The 20,613-nt window shown below is 40.0% G+C and overlaps 2 protein-coding genes across 5 annotated transcripts; one reads left to right on the top strand and one right to left on the bottom strand.

Annotated features, from left to right (window-relative positions):
- Positions 1-710: 710 nt before the first annotated feature.
- mtmr2 (myotubularin related protein 2) lies at positions 711-11,420 on the top strand. The gene is made up of 16 exons (XM_006627839.3): positions 711-965; positions 1,662-1,764; positions 2,346-2,369; positions 3,016-3,091; positions 3,468-3,562; positions 4,605-4,709; positions 4,947-5,048; positions 5,242-5,325; positions 5,663-5,812; positions 6,203-6,391; positions 6,871-7,056; positions 7,479-7,685; positions 8,077-8,169; positions 8,404-8,517; positions 8,762-8,938; positions 9,377-11,420. The coding sequence occupies exons 1-16, from the start codon at positions 889-891 to the stop codon at positions 9,539-9,541; spliced, it is 1,947 nt and encodes a 648-aa protein (XP_006627902.3). The 5' UTR covers positions 711-888; the 3' UTR covers positions 9,542-11,420.
- Positions 9,501-20,554, bottom strand: cep57 (centrosomal protein 57). Of its 4 annotated transcripts, none has more exons than XR_011189626.1 (13): positions 20,395-20,554; positions 19,246-19,408; positions 17,617-17,796; positions 16,817-16,938; positions 16,538-16,654; positions 15,817-15,894; positions 14,380-14,475; positions 13,954-14,034; positions 13,454-13,704; positions 12,956-13,100; positions 12,222-12,501; positions 10,451-10,518; positions 9,501-9,588 (listed from the first exon to the last, which is right to left on the bottom strand). XR_011189626.1 is itself a non-coding variant. In XM_069190114.1 (11 exons), exons 1-11 carry the CDS (start codon positions 20,443-20,445, stop codon positions 12,274-12,276), a joined length of 1,506 nt encoding a protein of 501 aa, XP_069046215.1. In that variant the 5' UTR covers positions 20,446-20,554; the 3' UTR covers positions 11,749-12,273. The 4 variants fall into 4 exon arrangements, 2 of the variants coding, with proteins under 2 accessions (XP_069046215.1, XP_069046214.1); XR_011189627.1 differs by having other exon boundaries at positions 9,508-9,591; XM_069190114.1 differs by lacking the exons at positions 9,501-9,588; positions 10,451-10,518 and having other exon boundaries at positions 11,749-12,501; positions 19,246-19,402.
- Between the last annotated feature and the right edge of the window lie 59 nt (positions 20,555-20,613).

Below are 20,613 nucleotides of genomic sequence, written 5' to 3'. Positions count from 1 at the left end.
TTTCTTTTTTCTCATGACTTTTTATTAACTTTAATTTGTAAGAATCTGGTGAAAGCCACACAAGTATTTGTAACTATAATAGATTATTATTATTTTTATTATTATACTATTAATAATTAAGTATAATGTAGTTTCCCAACAGAACGTCTTATAAAGCATTCCAAATACATGAGATTCTCCCCAGTGCCAGTGGAGTACAGTGCCCTGATGAACTACACCGAACACTTTCCTAGGTTACATTAAAAAATTGCAAGAAGCTTCAAGTTTAGTGTACGGATGTTTTTTTTCCGTGGAAGAAACAGGTTAGAAATGCAAAGTCGGTTTTAAAATACTGCAAAGAAATCATACATTTCTAAATGTAGCAATTTTATAATATTAAATTGTATGCCAATTTCGCATTAATTTTACATCTTCGAAAATAAGTGACTTGCGTACTACAGTATTTATACGAAAACTACAGTATACAGTAAGCATGATTAAGACAAACGAGGCGGTTTTTCATTTGCTCCATACAATACAAATACAGTAACTTTTATTATTTAAAATACGAACAAAAACCAACCAGAAATACAGTGTTTGTTAAAGCCTACAAAACAACACGTTTGTTATCAGTAACTGCAGTACCACTACACTGTACCAACACAACTCAGTTACACAGAGCTCCTAATTTCGATTCCCTTTTTCTGGGATGTAAACAATCCCCACCCCTCACTTTTCCAGGCACTCTGGGTAAATATGGCAGCTTCCTGTCTGCATTACAGCTTTCTGCTGTGCTAGGGTCCATTCTGTTCTTTAATTTTATTTCTTTCTTATATTTCTGTTACTTGAATTTCGTTCTGTTCTCTAGTTTGGCATTGTATTCAGAGATCATAACGAAACATAAAAGACATGGAAAAGAGTGGAAGCACCGATAGCCTCGGATCCAAACCGTCCTCCAGGCAGCCCAGTGTGGATTCATTATCCAGGTGGGGGAGCTCAGCTACGTACAGATTGTTTTTGCAATGTCATAGTCTGTAATAACAGCTGTTATCCTTCTGGAACACTTAAATTGTATTTAACCGTACTGAAAATAAACCATTGCAATGCTCATTTCTGAGATTTCCAGATGTTGTTCTGTTCGTTACGGTAGCTGTAGCATCGCGCTCACCGCAATTACTGTCAACTTGGATAAATCATTACAGTACATCTTCACTTCCACAGGCTAATCGTCTGCGCGAAAATAACGTTCTCTGCACTGTGACATTTTGAGTAATCTTCCTTATTTTTTTAATGAGAAGTAAAATGAGTTAAAAGCCCTTTTAGTTTGGCTGGTCCCGAAAATTGAAATCTGTCGCCACAGTTAGTCCGAAAAATCGAAAAGCTATAATTAAATATTTTTAAAAACATGTAAAGGAACTTCTGGGCGTTTTTTTTAAAGAGCAGTGCTTAATGTGAGGATTGTTGTCATTTCTTAATATTAATATTGTTATTAAAAGTTTCACAATTTGTCTTTCAGAACGCTCTACACTGTAGAGGCCCTTTGTAGTGGTGGTGTAGTTCTAGTGTTGCCGCAATGGTTATTGCTTCACAACTGCAGATTTTAAAAAAAATTGTAAGGGGGGGTCTTTTATTTTTTACTCAATAAATCGCTGGATTTGGACACTGGTGTCTTGTACCCGCAGCACGTCCACCTCTCGCTCAGATCGTTCTTCTCACACAAAGCAGCCCCTGACTCTTTCGTCCGACTCCGTGTCCACTTCTGCAGAGCTCTCACCAGAGCACCGGGTGTGTACAGTATATTGCTGAGAGGTACTCGTGTGTACACTCCCCGAAAGTCAGGGGGAGGGAAAGTTCATGAGGACCTTTATGGAAGGTCTTGTTAATCAGCTTTTTTCATTCACATCGCTTCTTTTTTTTCTTTGAATCTTTATTCTTTTTTTACTTTTTTTTGTGTTGTTCTGCTGTAGGCTGAAAATAAATGAAATACTTTGAGCTACTTAGAGGAATTGCTGCAAGTCTTGTAATTGTAATTTTCTGCCTTTATTGTGTAACAAATATATAAATTGTTCAGCCTTGCATGTTCAGGATGTTTAAAGGGAGACTCGTAATAGGATTTCCAAATCCAGTAGACAAAAACCTTTTTGTATTACAAGTGCAGAAAATTCAATGTACTTTTAGTATTGTAATGAAATTTCAAAGGTAATATTATTGTCATTAAATCTGGTTTCAGGCTTTAGGTTTCTAGGCATAAAAGGTCAAGTAGCACTTTAAGTCTTACAAGTCAACACTCATGATTGTTTGATATTTTTATGCTGATATTCTCATCGTTTCTTTTAGATTTACAGACTTTTTTGTTTTCTCAACAGGGTAAAAGCTTTCTGGAGGTCAAGGTAAAGCACTCAGTGGTTCATTTTGACTCTTTGCTGTCTAAGGTCTAAGAAGTGGTTCTGAAACAATCTGGAATGTTCCAGTTCTGAAATTCTCAGAACTGAAAGTCATAGGTCTCATGTCCTGGCACATGAAGCCAATGATACCAGTCTTCCAAATACAGGAATATTTAACTATATTAATTGGACATTATAGTTATTACTGAATTTCACTGTTTTCAGCCACCTGCCTCCTTCCTATAGGGACACACACCTTATGCTAGAGATACATAATGCTTTGTAATATATGAGTTTTGTGCAATTTAAGTAAATGAATGGAGCCATTTAAATTGGGGATTACTCACCGCGTGTAAATCACACACTTTGTAAGTGTTACACATTGCTAAGTCTTTACTATTTCTTAGTCTGTCCTCTTAATGTGGTGGTATTGTGATGTTGAACGTGCTGGTCAGTGGTAATGGTACATTTTCTAAACTCTGCCTTGATGCTGCTTGTTTCGTGATTTTAATGCGTTGAGATCCTAAAGTAAATTTTTTAGAATGGTTTTTAGAATACCTTCTTTGGGACAGTGTTCGTCTGCTTTTGCTTTATGCTCTCAACGTGTGGCATGCAAGCTTTGTGAATGACAGCGCTCTTGTTTTGACAATAGGTGCTAAGAGAGGCTAGTAAATTGGCTCAACTGGAAGAACCTCAGTTACTACCAAAGGAATCAATACAGGATATGGGTAGGTCTTCCAGTGGGTAGCCTTCAATTTGGACATCTTTTAAAGATGGTGACTTAGAACTGGTAATGAATTGCTTTGCAATTGGTAATGAAAATGCCTTTGATCTCTCTTACTCAACATTTATTAGCATGTTACCTCTGTTTTTTGTATTAGTATACTAGTAAAAAAGCCCATATTTTCTTTCTAACATGGGCTGATGTGCTAGTTCATGATTGCCTCTGCGAATTCTATACCTTTTATGTGCTTCACTACAAGTCCTTCTTGGGTGTCTTCACTTATATGTTTTGAAATTCCTGTTTCATTTCTTGTTGAGATTTTACACATTACGTTGTTCAAGTCCTTATTATATCCTGCTTTGTGCTCCTTTACTTTGCAGCTAAAGATGTCACTTATATCTGTCCCTTTATTGGTGCCATAAGAGGAACGCTAACTGTTACTAACTACAGACTGTTTTTCAAATGCATGGATCGGGTAAGATTGGCTCTTTTTTATAAACTTTTGTTTTTCTGTGTTTCCATACATAAACATAAGAATAGAAGACAGAAAACCATTTAGCTTGTTTGTTAGTAGCTATGGGAATATACAGTTTAATCCATCTTCCATAGAGAAGCCCGCAGCTCAACTACCTGGCTGGTACTACTGTTCCACACACTCACAAATGTGTAAAGAAGTGTTTCCAGTTCTCTGTTCTTTTTAGTAACCAGCTATGACCCAGTGCCCTTGCTTTCCTAATGCGTCCGATACATACCCTGAGTTGACCCTAGCTATACCTTATAGGATTTTACATATTTGGATCAAATATCCTTTTTTCTAAATTAACAAGAGTTTCTTCAATGGTGTATGACACAGTTCTCTAAGACAAGAAATCATTCATCTTGCTCTTTTTTCCAATTCTAAGTCTGAAATATCATTTTTGCAGTATGCTGACCAAAACTGAATACAGTGTATCAATTGGGCATTCTACTAATGCGTTATTAAGTTTGCACTTCCCTTCTTTTGATGTACAATCGACATGTTTTGTTGTGTATCACAGCATTGTTTGTGCTTTTTAATGCTTCCCTGCATTCTCCTAAAGTGGACATAGAATAATCTACATAAACAGCCAGATCCCCTTCGTGTGTCCTCCCATCCAGCTCTTAATCTTAATCCACGTGATATTTACAACAAGTGTTTCTTCTGCCTGTATGGTTTACTGTATGATCTCTCACTGCGCTTCCTAACTGTGAGGATTTTATATCACATACTAAACTATTGTTTTTGAACAGAGCACAGGAAAATGTTCATTTTCATTAGAATATTGTAGCTAATGTAGGGAATAGATAAAAGCTTATAGGAGAAATTGCAATTTTATGCATTGCATTAGAGGCGTATCATCTGTTGAATAGACCTCCATTCAACACTTCATGGATTTGCTGCACAGCCAGCAATAGTGGCAAAGCAAATGCTCTTGAAAACCATGAATGAAAATGGATGCACTTTTCCTTTTACTTCTTTTACTTTTACTTCTTACCAGGATCCACCATTCGTCCTTGACATTCCCCTGGGCGTGATCAGTCGCATTGAGAAGATTGGGGGAACCTCAAGTCGTGGTGAGGTGTCCTATGGACTAGTCTGTAAAGTAAGTGCTGCAGGCACTAGCCCTCTGACACACGTTACAATAACACGACCTACGATTTTTCTTTTGTGCTTCAGTGAAAGTCTGTTGGGTTAGGAGGTGCAGATAAATAAGGACAGAACTGTTGTCAGTATTGATTTTGCTGTTTGAATACAGTAAGCAATTTCATGACTTTTCATTCTCTGGAAGTACTCTATGCTTGTTTCACTTCATTAAAATGAATGCACTGTCCTTTTGCAGGATATACGAAATCTGCGGTTTGCTCACAAACAGGAAGGTCACAACAGAAGGTCAATCTTCGAAACCTTAATGAGATATGCATTTCCCATTTCAAATGGCATGGTAAGGGACTTCTTTTGCATTATGTATATTGGATTAGCAGGTGCAGGAAAGGACAGATTTGTTTCAGTGCTTTCTTTTTCCTGTAATGCAGTGGATTTTGAAAATTTCTGATGTTTACTTGTATGTGCCTGAAATTACCAGTAACTTTTTCATTTTGTGTTTTCTTTGTTCTTATTTCCTTTTTATGCTGCAGCAAATTTTTGCATATGAATATGAACAGCTGTTCCCTGAAAATGGTTGGAAGGTATATGATGCCATTGTGGAATACAAGAGACAGGTAGATACAGTGTTTTGTAACTCATTTTTAAACTTTATGAGTTCTTCATTAGGTTTGAGGCTTAGACTCTTTGCATTTATTTGTTAGTTCATTTAGAATGTCTTTCACATTTCCCTTGATGTAGCCAGGCTCTGTTCAGAGACTCTGAGGGTGTCCTAAATGCTTTTATTAGAGGAACATCCTCAATCTATGGTGTTTATAGATCCATTCCATTTAAATAAATGTACAATATACTATTGTTGTTTGTTGTGCAATACAGAAACCAAAGGCTAATTTTATGACCCATAGACTTTTCAGTGTGGTGGCAGTGCTGTTGTTTGTTGTGGGGTTGCTGTAGGGTTTGCCCAATGAGAGCTGGAGAATAACCAAGGTCAATGACCACTATGAGCTGTGTGACACCTACCCAGCTGCCCTGGTTGTGCCAGTCAACATTCCCGACGAAGAACTGAAGAGGGTGGCCGTCTTCCGAGCTAAAGGCAGAATCCCGGTATAAATGTCCCTTTACTACAGCGTTCCTATATCCTTCTCTAAGTACCCACAACTGATGATTTGTAGAAATGTGAATCAGCTCGAGTAGTATCTAGATCATACTGATTTTGTGTTTTTATTATTATGATGTCCTTATAAGCTGGTTTTAGTTTTGTGTGCGTTTTGGTTTGATCCAGCTGTGCTGTATGAACATTTTGTAAGCAACCTGAAAAAAAACAGAAACATTGTGATGTTCAGATTCTAAGCACAGGCTAGAAGTTGTTATAATGGTTAGGGTCTTATATCAGTGTTTAAACCACTCCTATCATAATGTGGAAAGAATTTCATAAATATACAATTAATTTAAACGTTTTAAATGCTTGTGCTGTGGGCCTTGTTCGTTTTCCAGGTGCTGTCTTGGATCCACCCGGAGAGTCAGGCCACAGTGACAAGGTGCAGTCAGCCCATGGTGGGGGTGAATGGGAAACGCAGCAAGGAGGACGAGAAGTACCTGCAGGCCATCATGGACGCCAACGCTCAATCCCACAAGCTCTTCATCTTTGACGCTCGGCCCAGTGTTAACGCCGTCGCAAACAAGGCAAGCGGCCCTTATTCAGGCACTCTGCACTCCTGCCTTCAGAAAGGAGTTGCATCACAGCACAGGCCAACACATAAATGTTGCCGTTACATCTTTCTGGACATCTTTTGTTTTTTGGAAGTCAGGGTTATATGTTCCAGTTAAGGATAATACGTTTAAAACGTCACACGTTTGGTTATGGTTCCTTTTTATCCATCAGGAGAGTAAAATTGGTCAACATTAATTTGTGAGGAAATTGCACAGTAACACAGTGTTTGAAAGAATAAAAGCAGGTGCTCACTTGATCAAAAGGCATCACTGGAGAATCCTGTGAACTGCTTGTGTTTTTTTCAATGTCTTTTTTTTGTGTTTAAGCAGAAAAGAGAAGAAACGTCTACCGTCTTTAAAACCTGTTGCTTTTGTGCACACCTCAGCCAGGAATTTTCCACCTGTTGTCTCGTTACCGTATAGCTAGTTTCTCATTCTGACTTTTTCGGCAGACCAAGGGTGGCGGCTACGAGAGCGAAGACGCCTATCAGAACGCTGAGCTTGTGTTTCTGGACATCCATAACATCCACGTGATGAGGGAGTCCCTGCGGAAGCTCAAGGAGGTGGTTTACCCCAACATTGAGGAGTCCCACTGGCTGTCCAACCTGGAATCCACACATTGGCTAGAGCACATCAAGGTTAGGATGGAGATGAAGAGAGGACTGCATCCGATTTAAAAGGCTACAGACGTGGTAGAAAGCTTCGAAAAAGGCCTTTTTATGCCTTTCTTAGCCAAAAAGAAAAGTTGTAAGTAAAAAAACTTCAATGATGAATTCTGGTTTCATACATAAAGGAAATCTCTTCTGTGCATTATTCAGTAGGAGCTGGTTTTGATTTTTTTATGTTGTCCTAATAAGTTACCTATTTTTATTTTTGTTTTGGCTTGATCCAGCTGTGCTGAATAAAACGTTTGTATGCTACCCAAAAAGAAACAATCAAAACCACAATCGTTGTGCTTCCGAGAGAAATTAGGGGTGGCGGTTTGCACGTTTAAGAAAAAAAGCTGCAGAAGAGTTGAGAGCCCCCTTGCTGAAGGCGTGTCGTCTCTCCTGCGCTACAGCTGATCTTGGCTGGAGCCCTGCGCATAGCCGACAAGGTGGAGTCGGGGAAGACCTCGGTGGTGGTCCACTGCAGCGACGGCTGGGACCGCACCGCGCAGCTCACCTCCCTCTCCATGCTGATGCTCGACAGCTACTACCGCACCATCCGCGGCTTTGAGGTGCTCGTTGAGAAGGAGTGGCTGAGCTTCGGACACCGCTTCCAGCTGGTACTGCACGCCCTTTAAAACACAGACTTTAGCACTAACCCTTGAGGTTTTTAACCACCTTAGATTTTCTATAAGCAGTTCTGAATATATTGATGGGGCTTCAACATACATGAGATGCTCGTCTGATCTCCTTTGATTTTGGCCGAATTCACCCCTTTTTTGGGGGGGCACGCTCGCCCAGGATCTTGTTTCTATGACTCTTTTTGTATAAAAATTACCTTAATCTCCAAGTCTGTCATGGGACTGCTAGACAGTTTAGTCTGATCGTCATCCCTAAAGGTTGGAGGCATTTAGCAGCTTCTCTGTCCTCCTGGCCAAATGCGGCCAGCAATTATCTAGTGGCTGCTGTTGAAGATGTTTAATGCGATCTCTCTGTTCCCCTCTTCTTCAGAGAGTTGGGCATGGTGATAAGAACCACACAGATGCAGACCGGTCTCCAGTGTTCCTGCAGTTCATAGACTGTGTGTGGCAGATGACAAGACAGGTAAGCTATATGCAAGGCAGAATGCAAAGATTGTGGACGACCGGTTTGTGTTAAAACGTCCAAAGTACCAATACGGGTATAAAACTCATTGGAACTGTTCGCTTTTCATAGTTCTAAGCCAGCTGAAAGAGGAGCCCGTGTTCCTGCTGTAGCTTCTTATTTTTTAGTTTGATGTCAATTATCAGGCGCTAATTACGTCCTGTCTTTCTTCTGGGTGTCTTTGCTGTGTTGCAGTTTCCTGCGGCATTTGAGTTCAACGAATACTTTCTAATCACAATCTTGGACCACCTCTACAGCTGTCTCTTTGGAACATTCCTGTGTAACAGTGAACAGCAGCGGGTGAAAGAGGTAAATGTGCACAGAGGAGTAGCTCACCTACGCTCACACAATTACAAGTGATCAGAATTCTGATTTCTACATTATTAATGCCAGCTGAAGAAATTTTGAATAAGAACAGCTGGAATTGCATTAAAATTATGTTGACAGAACAACATATACATACATGTGGTATTTAGGTTAGGTTGAAAGGTTTATCAGGATGTATGTACAGTATGCTTCTAAGGAAATGGGAACGTTTTGACTCAATCTACAGGAGGTGCAGAAAAGAGCAGTCTCGCTGTGGTCCTACATTAACAGCCAGCTGGATGACTTTACCAACCCCCTGTATGTGAACTACTCCAACCATGTGCTCTTCCCCGTGGTCAGCATGCGCCACCTGGAGCTCTGGGTGGGCTACTACATCAGGTGGAACCCACGGATGAGGCCTCAGGTAAAGAGCTGAGCCAACGAGTTATGATGCTAAGGAAAACTGGATTTTAAAGGACTTGACACTTGTGACTACTTTAAATTTGATTTGGTAGTAGTGTCATTAAAATTTACTTTTTCCTAACAGTACCCTCAAATGTAAGTGAGATTCATTCTTAGGGGCAGTGTTATTTAATGATTGTGTAAGATGGATAACTGAAAGACTCTTGACTATCCACAAAACATATTATTAATATTACAATACAGCATTGTATTGATTTTAAATTCATTATGCACTGAAGCCTTTGTTATTTTATTTGGCATTGTAGATGGCAGTTTTTAGAATGGTGTTTTTATGGGTCCCTCAGCCTGGCCGGTGTTAAATTGTGCTGCATAGCTGAACACTCCTGTTCTTTCAAGCTGCTGTTTTCATTCAGTGCCTGAAGGATGCCTCTCGTTCCAGGAGCCCGTGCATCAGCGTTACAAGGAGCTGCTGGCCAAGAGGGTGGAGCTGCAGAAGAAGGTGGAGGAGCTGCAGCGCGAGGTGACCAACCGCTCAGTGTCTTCCTCCTCCGAGAGGGCGGGCTCTCCAACGCGCTCCATCACGCCAGTGCAGACGTTTGTCTGAGGGGCACAGGTTTGCTGGCTCTGTCACTGCACCTGCTACCATGCGTGCTGCTTTGAAACAAATCGGTATTTATGATCAACATACAACTGCACTGCACTGTAGTACGTTATTGCAGGGACTTCTCTGGCAAAAAAAAACTTGCATTACGAGACACAAAGCCCAGCACAAGATCGAGCTTTTCCAATGGCTATGCGAAGACTCTTATTATTCAGAAGTGGAACTGGACTGCCATTGACTGCCTCACACGATAGCCAGACTATAGTTACCTCTGGGTGGTGATCTCGCATCTTTGTTAGAGGTTAATTACAATATTCACTAATACCACCTGCTGGCAAGCCTTCTTCGTTAATTTTATTGTATTTATCAAGCTAAATCCCCTTGAAAATGTATGCAAAATTTGATGTGTCTCTAATTTATTATTTCACAGGTTTGCCAGGAGTTGGGAAAAAATATATATTTACACATTGTTTAGTCATTAATTTAGTTAATAATTTAAATATTCAGAGCCAACAGGAATATAGAATTCTTGCTAAATTAATATTACACAGTGTTCTTCTTCCTACTCTCAAGTGGAACAATATTATTTCCTTTTTTTAACCCTTTGTTTGCAACAGTGCTGTTTTTTCCAATGGCCAAAGTGGAGTAGGACCTTGTTCTTAAAACACTCATTTCTCATTTTATTTAACTGCTGGATCTGCCCTGTAGGTCTGTTATAATAGTACAGGGAATATGAGACTGTGTGGAGAGGGGACTCATTGGAGTATTAGCTGGATGACCCTGGTTGAACTGGAGCATTTGAGTTCTGTTACAGTGTGTGCTTTTGCACTAAATTTAGGATTTAGTTTGAGAAACCTTTGGGAGTTATTGTTAAAACTTTAGCAAAACATGAAGGAAGAAAAAGAGACTAACCTTAGCCTTGCACAAAAAGAGGTTTTCATTTATAGGCTCACTCTCTGCAGTAGATACTTGAAAGTTGTCTGGATAAAAGAAGACCTGTTTTATATTTCAATCAGACCAATCTGGAGTGGTGAAGAACTCATGTACAGTTAGTTCTAATACATTGTTGAAGAATCTTAAGCCATATACCCAAGTTCCAACCGGAACGCTAAGATCCTTAAATTATATTATTTAAGATTTTCATGGCAAAGTACATTTTTGGTGCTAGAATGTTGTGACACTTCACACTTTTAAAGAGAAGTGTTATTCATAGATCAGCAACTGTGACATGTTCCATAAAATCAGTTGCATTCCACATTGCAGAGTACACAAAGTATATACCATATACATATTTTCAATGCTTACCCTTGTTTACTCCACTGAAATCTTTATATTTATATATTTCATGGTTTATTGTACGCTGTTTACTTATAATTATGAATCTTTGATCAAAGTAACCAATTGTGCAGTTAGCCTACTTTGCACTTATTACATTGCACTAACACTCCCACTACCCCCATCAAGAAAATATCATTTAAAAGAAGACAATGATACTAAAACTAATGGTTGAATTTACTGTTGGACTCGAGGATGTTTACTTGGGTTTTAATATGAGTACATGTGGGATTTTAATGTTGCGCGGTGTTCAAGAACTATTTTGAAAAGATGTTAAATCGAGTTTGTATTTATTGTTCTTTTAACAATTTGTTTGAATAATCAACTGTTTTTAATTTCTGTGAGATGGGAATTTTTTCTCAGTTACGGTTGTGACTGGTCCCATACAATAATGAAGTGAAGCCATAAAGTGAAATAGTAGACACCTGGGTACCTAGATTAGTAGGACTGTTTCCATTTCATTCCACAATGAATGTTGCCATTCCTCATTTCAAGTTGTTTTGTGGCTTTTTTTTTACACAAATAAAGCTATTTTAGTTGTTTTGAATAGTTATGCATTTTGTGATTTCCATTACAAGTACACCAATATCACCACCTGTATACAATGTACCTACAGTCTTGTATGACCTCTTACCTTATATCAGAAATAACAACCCCTTATCTTGTATAATAAAATGATTTTGACATGGCTTTATTTTCTCAGTAATCTATAGATACAACCACTAACTGAAATAAAAAAAATATCTTAAATTGTACGTAAAATCCAAAGATTCAGCTATTTTTTTTTTGCAGCAGAATGTGATTTCCACTAATAATAGTTTCAACTGCAATAAAAAACAATTCTTCCAACCATATGGAAACATATTCTCAAAACATTAATGTAAAAAATAAATACTTTATTTAAAAAAATGCTTGCAAGAATAACATACATACTGTAGGTAGAAACATTACGCTCTAAGCCAGATCAGACACGCATTAGAGCACCTCAAGGCATTTCTCTGTATTATCAATAGCTAAAGGAAAGGGTAATGTTACAATTAGCAGTTGTGTAGCCCTGAGTGGCAGGGTGCCGATCAAGTTAAAGACATCCATACTGTCAAGTAGTTTCAGCTTACAATCGATATTCCTACCGCATCGGCCACAGGATTATGAAGACGAGTGAGCCAATCCTACGCCTCAGCCAGCAGAAAAACATGATTTAAAGGAAGAACACAAGATAATGCACATGGACAACATTGGGCACCGATTTGTAGCAAGTCCATTTATCATTCTGTCCCATTAACCTTAGAGAGTACATAAAAACCAGCCTCAGCGGCCTGGCTATTTGTGTGCAGCTGTAGCTACTTACTTGTCAGCGTGGCTAACTGTAACTGACCATGGCCCCCAGCTGGAAAGGCTCCTCAGTAATCCCAGCTGATGTGTTCCTTGCGCAGAGAGGTCTGCAGGCTTTGCATGTCCCTGAGCAGGCGCAGACTGTCCTTGCTCCTCTCGCCCGGCTTCGCCTTGACAGGCCCCGCTGACCTCCCTCGCGTGGTGACTGTGGTGGTGACTTTCACCTCCCCCAGCTCACTCTGCTGCCCTCTGCCCTTACCCCCCTGCCTCTTGGCCTCCTTCTTCAACTTCTCCAGCTGCAACACACGCCACAGAATACTCACGCCTTGAAATGGAAGACACTCCTGCACATGTCTAAGGTTTTATGTACTTAGAGCTTTGTATACTTTTGTTTCAATAATGCATCTTGACAATACAGGGTGTGCACGATGACAGGAACACTGGAAGACGGCCGTATTTAAGAGAACTGGCATCATTCAAGTGACAGTGAAAGCCACTCAGCAACACAATCCAACTTGGTTTTCTTAAGAAGAAATTTCACACATGCTCACATTTTTGTTGTTTTTTTTTTCTTGCAGGGTAGGTAAGAATGGAGATAAAGGAATACATTAAAATTTCAATAAGGATGTGTAATTTGCCATCCCACAGTAAAACTACCTGGTATATCTATTTGTGGAGGCCAGTTAGAAGTCCATATTCCCTATAGTAAGTAGTAACACTCTTTATAATGGAAACTGTGGCAACTCAGACCTGCACTTGGTGCCTGCGCACTTTGGCGATCTGTTCCCCCTTGCCTTCCATCCTCTTGACCAGGGCCTCCTGCTCTCTCTCCAGATCATGGCGCAGGTGGTCTGACCGAACCTCCTGAATCTGCTTAACTAGTTCCTGATGCTCACTGCCAGAAAGACAAGACAACTTTAATAGTCAGTTCTAAGTCTGCATATGCAAAAATGACTATCAAGTAACAAATCTTTCAGCTACCATCTTTATGTAATTAACATAGCACATATTTTTGTTAAAATTAACTACTGAGGAAGCAAAATAAAGCTGATATATGTATTATGATGAATATAAGCCTATGACATGCGCATGGTCTAAGTCTCAGGATTTCTTACTTTGTACAGGAACCACTTCTTTGTAGAGATTTTTATGACCCACAATACCCAAGAGGTCTTGAAAACCATGCAGGAAACGGGCTCAGAAAAAAGCAGCACCACAGAAATAACTAATCTTTCAAAGTGCACTTACAAGCTCATATGTCCAAACTCATCCTGCAGCGCTAAAAGCAGCTCTGACAGTTCTTCACTGCAGGAGGAAGAGCTACTGCTGGAGCTGCGATCTGGCTTCCTCCTGTTAGCAGAAGCGGACCCTGAGGAAGACTTCCCTGCCAGCGGCGTCTCACTTAACACCCGGTCATTACATAGCTGTCGGTTGTGCTGCTTCATGAGGTGCAAGACATGCTGGACATTGGCTCGAACAGAATGACTGGAGCCTGTGGACTAGACAGAGAGCAAGTAGACAGCAGGGTGATGACGGGGGCGGGGGTCAATAACTTTTTTTACAGCTGTACAAAATACAGCCCTTTTTAGGAATTCATCTGTATATCTACATTGAACAATGTACACTGAACATTGCTTCCTGTGCATAAAATTCCCTTCTTTATATATGCATAACCTGACTAACAGAAACTTAGAAATTGTCCTAGACTGAAAGTATTATAAAAAAAGGAACATTCAGGTTAATCTTACCTTTCCTGCCACAAAAGGCACGTCCCCCAGGCTGAGTCTGTAATGAGGCTGAGTGTGTGAGTATTGTTGCTGTTGGGGCTTCTAGTGGAGAGAGTAAAATATTTGTCATTCTGATTTCTTCAGACTGCATAGGTGTGCAGATCTGGGGTACTAATGGAAACTAAAAATAAATGCACTTACGGAGGTGAAGTGCACAAGGAACTAAAAGCTTCTGAATGGTTAGAAAAAGGAATGAAGAGGATTACATTAATAGTTTGCCATCGCAATGCTAAAGTGCATTAAAAATCCCACCTAAATCGGTACTGTACAAGATTTTTATTATTTAAATCAGCTTTCCTCTCTGAAAGTATTGAAGAAACAGCAGTCTCCAATTTTAATTTGCATGTAGAGAAAGCCAAGAAAAGCAAAGCCTTGCGTGATCCTTACTTTAGCTCCCTTTTTCTTCTTTGTTTTTGTCGTCTTGTGAGGGAGGGGAGACACAGACTGAAGCAAGATTCGATTGGCCTCCAGCCCCGACTGCAACTGAGGAGAAACACCCATGTGTTGTTGTAATTATAATAGGATTCGTCCAGATTTCAGATTTGGCATTACAGTATGCAGTACACTACAAAGGCTTTTCACTAACGCATTATAGTGCTTGCTATTGTAGGAGTCCTATTTGAGCACTCAATAATATCACAAAAAGTGTTAAATTAGGGATTTTCATGAAGTGCTATCTTCCACATTTTAGCGTTTCGGTAGTTCAGAAACAGAACAAAAAAGTATCAATATATTTTGTGCGACCGATGATGGACAGAATCTACTATGGCTTCCTTCTTTATACAGTAACACCACCAATAACACCATGTTCGTGATTTCGCCTATATGAGCAAAATTATTTTATTTGTGAACAAAATGCACGTATTTGTGGACTGCGCAGTAGGAGAGTAAATGCGGGCACCCATTTTGCAGCACTTTCATCTCGCGTATCTTCTTCACCCAAACTAGTAAAGGCATAGCTTGGTTAACAAACAGATAATAACACCATTGCTTAGTTATTCATTTTGATATGAAACACTAGATAGGTGTCCATTGCCTGTAGACCTGTCATGAGAGTAGTCCCCTATATGTGAGCATTACGCTGCAAACTAAAAACAATTAAATTACAAAAATAAAAACCTAAGTGGTCCCCTAAGTCATCAGTTATCTCTAGGAAAAGGTTAACAAAGAAATTAACAGAAGACAGGGAATTTGACAAACTACAGGAGCAGGAGAGTGAGGTGGCTGAGTGAGAAGGGAGTGTGACAACAGCTGCCTCTCCATCCACACCCCCCACCTCCAGCCAGCAGCAGGCAAAAAACCCTTTTATCACCAGCCCCTGCTGTCTCCACAGTATGTGCAGGGCTGTATACTTAATTTACTTTCTGGTCTGTTCCTACTTTGCTGTAATTAACTTTATTACAGTACGGCAGTGCAGCATTCTAATAGTAATAAAAACAATGTGCAAAGCAAATGTGTTCTACTAAGAATAGCGTATAATACTCTAGAGTATAGAGTATAATACACTAAGCGATCTACGTTGTTTGCAAGTGCAGTAAGAAAATTATAGGGAGAAAACAACTGTTTTAATTTTACAGTATCCATTTTCCTTAAAAATACTACCAATAAATATTATTTCTGGAACAATTAATAGTTATAACAAAAATATTTCTACTGAAATGCCTGTTTCGCAAGTCTCTGAATGACACCCTGGCTTTCCCCATGAGGCATTAAGTCCAGCCCTGGGGAATTCACCGTCCTCAGGGACTCTGAGGTACCCATCCCTCGCGAATACCGTGTGTTGCTAACAGGACACCAGAGCACCGTGTCGTGGCTTGGCTTTACCTGCGCCGCTTTCTCCTGAACCAGCTTCCTCTCATGCTCTTCTTCCCGCAGTTTTTGTTCCAGTTCCCGGATTTTATTCTAAACCGGATAAAGAATTCCAGAAGCATCCTAAAGAGGAAACAGAAAGGGCCCCTTTTCCCACCCACCCTTTTTCTAACCTCTTCGTCCGCTTCAGGGCCCGCGGGGCAGCCGGACCCTATCCCAGCAAGCAGTGGGTGCAAGGCATGGTACAGCATTGACGGGACAACAGTCCGTCTCGGGGCACACAGAGGCACAGACATGCACACGCTCAGACCAGAGCTGATCTTCCCAGAAACCAATTAACCTACCAGTATGTCTTTGGACTGTGGGAAGAAACTGGAGCAACTGTTGCTCCATGTTGCACACATGGGGAGAACATACAGTACAAACTCAATTCAAGTCCAGAATTGAACCCAGGGCCCCAATACTGTACCATCGTGCCACCCCGGTCCTTTTTTATTTACAGAAAAATACAGTGATAATAGAATAATATCCTATTTTTAGACATAGATAATATCACCCTACGAACTTAGAACTTATAAATATAACTTATGAACAATACAATAAATATTGCATATAATGTATATAATGAACCATGTTGAGCCACTGTATGAAAAACAGTCTTAAATAACTTCCCCTTTTATTTTAATCATGGACTCAATTACATAAGATGTGAAGGGGGTCAGTATAGAGGTTATACCTCTGCCAGGTTCTGAGTTTCAGTCAGCTTCAGGTACTCCTGTTCCAGGAGGTCCAACTTCTCAAACTTGGACTGAACATCTGAGTGGTCAGCAGACCTCTCTCTTTCTAAAGATGCCTGCGAAAGGAATGCAGTTTCAAAGTCAAATGTAAATGGTAAACTATGATTTAAACATATTTTGAAGGCTATCACATTCACACCATGTTTCCAAATCTGTTACATAAAATAACAGTTATTTAGGGAGAATATGATGTCTATTTTCTGCATTATTACAGCTACCTGTTTCTTCAGCACAGCTGTTCTCTCCGTCTCTGCATTGCGAACCATTTTCCTCATGTACTCCAGCTGTTTTTCCAGAAGGTTACAGCGAGATTCAGCTGCTGCCAGCTGCGTCACCAGCTCTGAGCAACAGGACAACCGAAAGGGCCACAATCAACTATTACAAAATCATTACGCATTTAAAAAACACTCCCAGCTGCAATACAATTACGACAGCTACATAATAGTTTCTATTGAGAACAAATACACTTTAGTAACCTACGGTTTTCAAAATGTTCATTTTTTTCCCCTGCTGTACACAATAGGAGCTATATATTTTCCATTATGTGTGAATAACTTATACATTTATTTTTTACACACGTTAAAGTTCAGAGCACTTGTTCGGCTTGTTTGCATTCATCGCAATCAATCGGATATACAGGTAATACATGATATCATTGTAGATCAGCAAGCATCTGAACATACTCGGCCCTTTTAGGTTTTACTCAGTTCTTTGGGAAAGATCTTAACTTTCTTGGCATTTTGTTGGCATTTGATAATACACGCCACAGACTCATTCACAAGAAAATAAGTTATTTTAACCTTTTTACGGCCTTTCGGGGGAGAGATATCCTAACAAAACCAGCGAATTGAAAAGTGCTGAGATGCTACACTAGGATCTACGAAAAATGATGACAGATGGTGTGATAGCATTATTCAGTGTATAGAATAGCTGCAATGGACTTACTAGCCCATTCTCCTCTTCACACTTTATGTAGACTGCAATAAGGGAGATGGATGGGGGTTTTTTTGTCACCCACCCTGGTTGTGACGTGTGGCCTGAGTGTGGCTGCTGTCAGCGGTCTCTCTCTCGTGCTCCAGCACCCTCTTGTACCGGGAGGTCTCCCGGGAGAGGTGCTGCAGGTTCTCCTCCGCCTGGGCCCGCTCCAGCTCCAGTCGCCGAATCTTCTCCTGCAGGTTCTTCAGCGCAGACAGGATCGCTAGGCAAAACACCAGAGGTGTGGAGAACCCACGCGTGAACGGGGAGGGCAGGCAGCATCTCACAGGCTTGACTCAGCCTGTCTTTCGAAAGCAGAAAAAGCACACGTGTGCAGCGCTGCACTCAAAGCTTGAGTGGGTCAACAGTTGCAGCACAAGACCGTTTCAATGTTCTTCTGGGTAACTTGCACAGAACAGACCACCATATTCTTGTAGTGCAACTTACTAAACCGCAGTTCAAGCCTATGAGACCTTTCTGTGAACAATAACGTGTCCAGCAATCCAAGGAACTGCCTTAGGATGTTTAATTGTCCCTACCAATACTAAAAAGATAGCAAAAGATTTTTTTTTGATGAATGCCCAATGCCTGGTTGCTGGATCGGCCCTGGCAGGAGACTAGCGAACTGGAAAAGGGCTGGCTCATCTTATGAATAATTTCCTGTTAAAGTTATTCAGACATCTCTTCATAAACTATGCATCTATTACTGTACTGCACTTCACACATTTAACATAAAAGGGTACCCCACCTCACTTTATACCCTAAAGGGGATAAGGTTGCACACTTGTCATTCTTGCCAGTTACCAAATAATAGATCAATAGTTCTAAGCATAGTTTTAATTTTTGTCACTGGAATACTTGAAGAATACTGTATATGTCAGGACTGAGAACTAGTTAGTAGCTAAATTAAAGTCATCTCCAACTGCCTTCATACTTTGACCTTTAACATTTCAGCATGCATGTGATGTGCATAGCAGAAGAGCTTTTTCATCAATAATTAGTAACTGAGCATTGTTCCCTGGTAAGAAAAGTCTGAAATATTTATGTCATCATGACAAGCTGAGCCTTTAATTTAATTGTACACTGAGCTGGACTTTCTATTGTTCAGAAATTACTCTGCACTGCATAGGTAGTGCATAGGGTTGTTTAACTCCTTGAATGTCACAGATTCACCAGTAGACTTCACTTTCAATGTATGCAATCCAAACAAAAGCCAAATAAGAACAATGACTGTTTCCCATCTGTGTGATTCAGTACATTCCCAAAATGCACTGTGAAACCATTCTTTATCTTTGAGATCTGAACAGATAATTATGATGAGGGGTCAAAACAGAAGCATTAGAGTAGTGGTTCTTAACCTTTACTGCAGCCTGCACCCCTTATCAAAAATCATTGAAGTAGGTCAGTTCTTTAAACCTTAGATATACCATAACTACAGAAAGAGAGAATCATATAGTTCTAATTTATATAGTTCTATATTGAAGAATACCTGAAAAACCACACTTTTTTTAAGTTTACTGATGAAACAAAGTAGTCATACATATGTGCCTGTACTTAGTGTTCTCAATGTTTACCTTGTAAAACATATTGCGCACCCCAGGCTAAGGACGACAGCATTCATTTAACAGTTGATGATGAGCCCCTAGAATGCACTGAGAAAAGACGAGAGTACCTGCACTACTACTCTCAGGGTAGGCTTTAACAGGCTTGTTAGGAGACCGGCGAAGGCTGGAGTTGAGGAAGGGCCGTTCGGAAGGGTAGTCGGTGTACGAAGGCAGGGACACAGTGTCCGACATCATGGGCCCCCGTGAACGTCCCATCAGCCGATCCTGCAGCTGGACAACATGAGTTCCCTTCATCTGACCAACCCACCTCTACAGAACAGCATGTTCTCTCTGCACAGTACAGAAACGTCTACCGAACGCTTCAAGACCAACACACACGGGGTTCTGTAGGATTAAAGCTGGCATTCATTAAGCCCCATAGTTAGAATCTGCATTACTCACTTCAACTACAAAGATATCTAATATAATGAACTTCCCAATTAAAGGTACAGTTTAGTTTATTCTTCATGAATACATAGCCTGCTACACTTATTTTCTGCATCTTCTTCCAATTTTAAGGTAGTATTTAAGGGTAAAATTGTTACTTTCCATGACAAATTACATTCTGCTAAACAATACTGTAGGCTCTTACATGCGTAAAAGCAGATTCCAAGAAATAATCATGGAAAGGGAAATTCATAGAGCTTATAGTTCTGAAGCCCACTGATGTGGCACTAAGATGAACAGTCTATGAAAAACAGATACGTTTTCATGACATACATTTTAATTTTTTTAATGAAATAGGAGGGAATGCATTTTTTTTGCATTTAGTCATCACATTTAAGGAAAGAGAAAAAATCTCCATTCAATTCCACAGAGCGACGAATATGTTGCAGTATAAACTTTCCCCATAAACGACAGACGTTCCCCACAGTGCAGAGGAAATATGAAAAGTGCTACTATAAGATTTTAGCAATAGCACAAATGTGCAACTTTTGAAATATCTCTCTTAGAATGTTCACCTTTCTGTAAAGCGATTTGAGAAGCCACCTTTAAAGGCGCTATATAAAATTATTATTAATGTGTTGTTCAAGCAGATACGCATTCCATATTTTCATATTATAACAAAGTTGTGGTAATTATATATTTCATATTCCGCAATACAGGAAACTGTTAAAAACATTTATGAACATAATACAACATTGGTGTAGAACTGCATCCTGTGTTTCATTTTTGAAGTATAGTAAGTATATTTAGAAGATACATCTTCATCATACCGTTTCTGGTGCGCCGGGAACTCCAGCTGCTACTGTCGTTTGTGTCGCCATTAAATGTGCATTTTGTTTTAAATGATATGTTCCCTAGAGCCGCTTTTTTTCAAGCGAACACAGCAAACACCCGCACCACTAATACACAGGAAGCAGTACTCTAGCGCGTAAAAGGGCGTGTCTGGGCAACGCGACACGTCACAAGCGGGGCGTGGTGAGCAAAACAAT

This window comes from Lepisosteus oculatus, chromosome 5 (assembly GCF_040954835.1).
Source record: "Lepisosteus oculatus isolate fLepOcu1 chromosome 5, fLepOcu1.hap2, whole genome shotgun sequence".
NCBI lineage: Eukaryota > Metazoa > Chordata > Actinopteri > Semionotiformes > Lepisosteidae > Lepisosteus > Lepisosteus oculatus.
Note: the sequence above shows the minus strand (reverse complement) of the source record. Positions and strands in the feature narration are given on the sequence as shown.